This window comes from Mirounga leonina, unplaced genomic scaffold, assembly GCF_011800145.1.
Source record: "Mirounga leonina isolate KUSES-001 unplaced genomic scaffold, KU_Mleo_1.0 Mir_96, whole genome shotgun sequence".
Lineage (NCBI taxonomy): Eukaryota > Metazoa > Chordata > Mammalia > Carnivora > Phocidae > Mirounga > Mirounga leonina.
The window spans coordinates 5,070,703-5,076,958 of NW_023270871.1; the positions used below are offsets into that span (position 1 = coordinate 5,070,703).

General features: G+C 38.0%; 1 protein-coding gene across 1 annotated transcript; it reads left to right on the plus strand.

Moving 5' to 3' along the window:
- The first annotated feature begins 1,098 nt into the window (after positions 1–1,098).
- On the plus strand, positions 1,099–1,845 carry LOC118006384 (ER membrane protein complex subunit 4-like). The gene has a single exon (XM_034999005.1). The coding sequence runs from the start codon at positions 1,258–1,260 to the stop codon at positions 1,792–1,794; it is 537 nt and encodes a 178-aa protein (XP_034854896.1). The 5' UTR covers positions 1,099–1,257; the 3' UTR covers positions 1,795–1,845.
- Positions 1,846–6,256: the final 4,411 nt, after the last annotated feature.

The following is a 6,256-nucleotide window of genomic DNA, read 5'->3' on the forward strand; positions in this document are numbered from 1 at the left end:
AGTTCTTGTCACAGACTTTTTTCCCCTAAATTATTTTTGCTGATGTAAAAGATTATTGAGAGAATTTTAGCAAGGCCCCTGAGGCAGTATTTGGAGGGCAGGCATTTTTCACTAGCTTCATTACGTGGACAGGAAACGTCAATCAGGCTGATAAATACTATTTGGGGCAAAGGTGAGGGCCAATGGAAGTGTTAAAACAAATTGAGTCTATAATGAAAAGAAAACTTTTACCGTGCAGAGCTGTTAATATTTTAAGATGAAAGGTGTGTTCACTTTCTAATGCTTGCCTCAGAACCCTCGACTGTGTCTGCAATTTATCACGTGTATTCAACGTTACTAGTTATGAGTTTATGGTTTCAAAAGTGATTAATACCAGAGCCTTGCTTTTTCATTAGCCTAATGGATTTGGTATGTCAATGTGTCATGCACATGCTAGAGAATTCAGCAGCAGCATGGAAGTTAATTAGAGAAAGTTTCATATGGCACAGATGTTCATACGAGAGCACAAATAACGTTTTTTCTTCTTAATATAATCATAGAACAGTGTGTTTAATCTAGTCAGGAACACTGTGATGAGATTTCAATGATAACTAGATTTTTTATATAGGGAAAATGCGGTTCATGATGAGACTGAATAACATTCAAATACTGAAAGTAATGTTTAGATGAAATGATGTAGGAATTGGAGCAGAGGGGAGTAGGAATCGCTTTGGATGAATTATTAGCTACTTCGATACTGCATAACAAATACATAGAGTTCACTGTACTAGTCTCTTTTTGTGTATATTTGAAATGTTCTTTAGTATAAAAATTTTAATATGATGTTTAAAATGTTTTCAATAACATTAGAACATGTTTATGATATGGTAAACAAAAATACAAAGCAGGCCACAAAATGGCCAATGCAGTGTAAACAATGTAGAAAATGTGTAGAAGAAAGGTCATAAAGAGTTCAATATATAAATAACAACTTACTCTTGAAAGTGAAATAATGGGTGATTTTTTTCTACATAATTATTTCTAAATTTTATAAAATTAAGCTAAAAAAGTACAAGATATAATTGAAAGCACTAAAAAAAAAATCAGTGTGTCTCTTACTCAAGAAGGAACTGGAAGAAAGTACCACATATTAATAGGAAAAGTCAATATTAAAACAAACACACAGCAGAGTAAGACCAAGGAGTAGCCAGTGTCAGTGGACCTGGGTCCCCTGCTTTAGAGTAAGGAGCTTCACAGCTTTGGTAGGCGGCCGTGGCCATGATGGCCCAGGGGAGCCTGGTGGCCAACCGAGGCCGGCGCTTCCAGGGGGCCATTGAGCTGAGCGGGCCTGGAGGAGGCAGCAGAAGCCAAAGTGACCAGGGCAGTGGCCAGGGAGACTTGCTGTACCCTGTCGGTTACTTCGACAAGCAAATGTCTGATACCAGCGTGCAAGAGACAGAGCGGACCCTGGTGGAGAAGCGCTGCTGGGACATTGCCTTGGGTCCCCTCAAGCAGATTCCCATGAACCTCTTCTTCATGTACATGGCAGGTAATACGATCTCCATCTTCCCTACTATGATGGTGTATATGATGGCTTGGTGGCCCATTCAGGCACTTATGGCCATTTCAGCCACTTTCAAGATGCTAAAGCTTCTTCAGGGTTTGATGTATCTCATTGGAAACCTCATGGGTTTGGCATTGGCTGTTTATAAGTGCCAGTCAATGGGACTGTTGCCTACACATGCATCAGACTGGTTAGCCTTCATTGAGCCCCCTGAGTGGATGGAGTTTAGTGGTGGAGGATTGCTTCTGTGAACAGGAGAAAGAAGCACCTGGTGCCTATGTATTGGGATCTCATTTACAACCTTCTTTTTGTGCCCAGTGGCTCCTTCTCAGTATACTAATTCTTAACATTATCACTCATGCCGAAAAGAACCCAAAGCTCTCTTTACTCCATGGTGAGGAGATGAATCCCAGAAAGACAATGTACATATCATGCCAAATACACAAAGAAACTATACCACAACCCTTGATTGCAAATAATGTAGAAAACTTTATTTATGTTTCCAGTACAGAGCAAAACAACAAATAAAACTGTAACTCTATGTAAACAAAAGAATGGTTGGTGCTAAATCAAGAACCAGAACAGCATCTCCTTTCAATAAATCAAATGGTTGAGAACAATGCTTAAAAAAAAAAAATACACACAAAGCAGAAACTTCCTTAATCTTGTTACTACCATAAGGGAGCATGTACAAGACAATCCTTGTTCAACACAGAGCTGTGAGTATCCAGGTTTTGCCTTGTGGTTTAGTCCCAGAATCCTGGACTGAATTCAGCCATTTTTAATCTTTTGACTTTGGGCAATTTACTTAATTCAAGTTATCATTTCCTCACAATTATAAATATACAACTGTACAATTATGCAACTGTCCAAACAATACTAGACCATACCTCATTGGGTTTTATGAAGAATAAGTGAGACAATCTGGACAAAACACTTATTACAGTGTCTTACGCATAGTTCTTGAAGAGGTTAACTAACAGTGAGATGGCTCTAAGAGTGGTTCCCTGGTGTTTCATATAATTTTATATTTCTGTATTTTACTTTCTTCTTCTGGTGTAATCAGTTTAGCTGTTGCTAAGATTATTTAGTGTCTGTGGTACTTTTATGTTGTGAAGAGGCATACTAGCCATTGCTTGCAATGTAATTAATAATCAATCTGTTAAACTTTGCTGTATAAAATAGTTTTCATGTAGAGAAATAATTTGTTAAGACATTTAAAATTTTTAGAAAGAATCTCTGGGGGAAAAGTTCCATATAGTTAATGTGGTAGATTAAAGATGGTTGCAAATTCTTTACTATTTATTCCGTTGAGGCAGAGTATAATCTCTTTAGAGAGCTGACAGTGTCTACTAACCATGTCCCCCCAAAAAAGAGAAAAGAAAAGAAAAAAGAAACAGAAACAAAAAAAAACCCACAAAACCTAAAAATTTAGTTTTCTTAAACACTTAAAATAGCAGGCAAAACATACGTAAATACAATAATTTAAAATGCATTACTTTCTAAAACTATCAGTCCTGTGGGCTTATCTCTTCATTATTTCTAGCCTTATAATTTTTAGGCTACTTAAAATAATAAGTATTTTATTTTATTTTTCTAAAGATCTCATTTATTCATTTGCGAGAAAGAGAGACAGAGAGAGCACAAGCAGAGGGAGAGGCACAGGGAGAGGGAGAGGGAGAAGCAGACTCCCCACTGAGCTGGGAGCCTGACGTGGGGCTCAATCCCAGGACCTGGAGATCATGACCTGAGCCAAAGGCAGATGCTTAACCATCTGAGCCACCCAGGTGACCCACAATAATAAATATTTTAATACCGTTCTGGATTATAGCAATGTTACAAGACTTCCCCCAGCCCCCAATACACACACAATTGTATTATCTCAAACATGCCAAGGGTATTCGATTTGTGTTATCAACCAATCAGTTGGAAGTCACCACATGGGGTCACAATGATGCAAACCTTGAGTGACTAATAAGGAGTCTGTACCCTGGTACCTTTCTTTAAAATGACATTTTCAAAGTTTAATTTGGTCAGTGTTATAAAACTCATTCTCTTGCTATTTCCTTATATTGTCCCAAATGCACTAGCATTATGGGAAACATGTCTAACTGGATATTAAAATGAAATTGTATCTGAGACCCAAAAACAATAGATTGCAGATCCCAAAATGATGTGGGAGAGAGATTAGCATTCAGACATTTTAAAAAGGATGGCAAAGAACAAGTTAAAGACCTTGTCCTGACTGAGGACATAAACGTTATTCAGACTGAGGCCAGAAAACAGATTGGTGAGCTGTGTGAGAGGGAGCTCCTGAGGAACAGCTGTGCTCCCAGTTCTATCTAAACGGGTAAAGAAGGGGAGTTGAGTGTGCTCTCCCCCTTTGTCGCAAGTCAGAAGACCAGGGTTTCAATGGGAGTTCTCACAGAAGCTGCCATATGCCATCTGCAGCTAGGGAGTGTTGTAGCTTTTGTTAAACCTGTCATAAAAATGACAAGGGAACAATTGGTGGCTATAAACTCTAGCAGCAGAAGCAAAGGAGAAGTATCTACATTGGGCAGTTTGTACTCCCAAAATTTTTAAGGGAAGGATGAATAACTATTTCCCATAAACCAGATGTGGAGCCACATAGGTGAGGATAAACAGATCTGGAGCCATTTTAAATGCTGCCTAAGAGGGCACCTGTAGTGAAAATGGGACCTCAAAGGAGAGAGTCTGCATATTGGACCATCAGAAATGCAGGGCTAAGGATAAGGAAAGTGGCTAGCTAGAGGAAGATGAGTAATCAACATCACACACACACACACACACACACACACACACACAAATAGCTTAATGTTCTCACCATGGGCATTGAAGAAACTCACAAAAGTACCAATGAAGGAAAACAAAACAAAACAGCTTTAAATACCAGGCATTCTCAGGAATTCTACAGCCATTTTATGCAGTACCTGAGAAGTAAAACTTTTCACAACCCTATTTACACAGCTAGAAATTCAATAAGCTACATGTTGTAAGTCGGCATACACTTAATAAAAGATACAAAATAGGTCTATATGTTAAAACTCTTCTGCTCACTAAAAATAAGTTTTACATTAAGCATATCCTACTATAGTTACCCTTCCTTTATATTACAACAAGCCTGCAACATGCTCTATAAATTTTTCTTTGAAGCAACTTTATGATTCATATAACAACCTCAACTTTCCATTTAATTAAAATTCTTATTATTTTATTTGGGGTATTCGAGCATCACAAATTGACCTGGGAATTCTTTATGCTGACTGTGTTACCTTTTTGTACCCTTTGAGATTTTCTGAAAGAAAAATTTGTAGCAAAAACAAGATTTTCAAACCCAGATTGATTTTTTTCCTACCCTGAGACATGAAATTAGCTACTCTCCAAAGATACTTGTTTCTTATAAAGGATGAATAGTATTAGAGATCAAATATGAAAAAAAAGGGATCAAATATATAGGCCAAAGAATCTATATGTGATTGTTCCCAATGAATACCAGTGATGAGCAGGGTGCTACTGTAAGTAACCACATGGTCATAACACTGAAAAAAATAGTTGTTGTTTTTTTTTTATGGGGCGCCTGGGTGGCTCAGTCGTTGAGCATCTGCTTTCAGCTCAGGTCATGATCTCAGGGTCCTGGGATTGAGCCCTGCATCGGGCTCCCTGCTCCGTGGGAGGCCTGCTTCTCCCTCTCCCACTCCCCCTGCTTGTGTTCCCTTTCTCGCCGTGTCTCTCTGTCAAATATATAAATAAAATCTTTAAAAAAATAGTTTCTTTTTTAAATCATGAATTAACACAAATATGCAATTCAACACTAACATGATTATGTCTTTTTCAATTGTTTTCCAATATAAAAACTTGAAACCTATTTTCTTTAAGATTTTCTTTTATTCATTTTCTTAAAATTTTCCTTAGAACATTTTTAATCTCTACCCCAAACTACAGTTCTCAGTTATAGTCCATTTATATTTCACTGATCACCATCCTATGATCACTTTATTGATACATTCACATGGGATTGTTATAATTTCTGGGACTGGAACCTGACTCTTCAACTCTGGAGCCTGACCTCTGATGTTATATCTGGTAGAGATTAAAGTCTTCTACCACAGGGAGCTTAAAATGAATGAGGAGAACAAAACACATATTTCAAAACAATCTCCAAGTAAGAAAATGCTAAAAAATGTGCTGTACAATGTAACACAATATGTGAGTTGGCTGTACCTACTAGTGAACACAAATGGGTCTCATTTCCCAACCCCAAACTTGATCATTTTTGCCCCCACAATGATTAGGGGCGATTTCAGTTGCTTTCTGAGACTCTTCTGTCCAAATCCTTTCCTTTGGCAATCTGGCAGGAGTTATACATGTGATCAGAATTGCTCCTCAAAGGTCTCCTATCTACTACCCTTGAGTCTTCTGTTGGGAAAGCAGACAAAGAATCTGGTAGATACAATAAAATAACAAAGAGAAGCAGAAAGTGTTGTGGGTGCAGAGAGGAGGGCCAGCCAAGGCATTTATAGATTACTAGTCAAGGTTTCTTCCCTGAAGGTAGGACTCTGAAGCTGAACTTTACACAACAAGTGGAGGTTATCCCAGGGAAGAGGGATAAAGAATGTGTTATAAATAGCCTGGCCAAAGGCCTGGAGAAAGTGATAGGAAATACAGGTTTGATGATCACTTTGATGGATAGGA

Bases quoted from the DNA above. Each gene is read 5' to 3' on its own strand.
- LOC118006384 (XM_034999005.1), top strand. From the start codon at position 1,258: ATGATGGCCCAGGGGAGCCTGGTGGCCAACCGAGGCCGGCGCTTCCAG.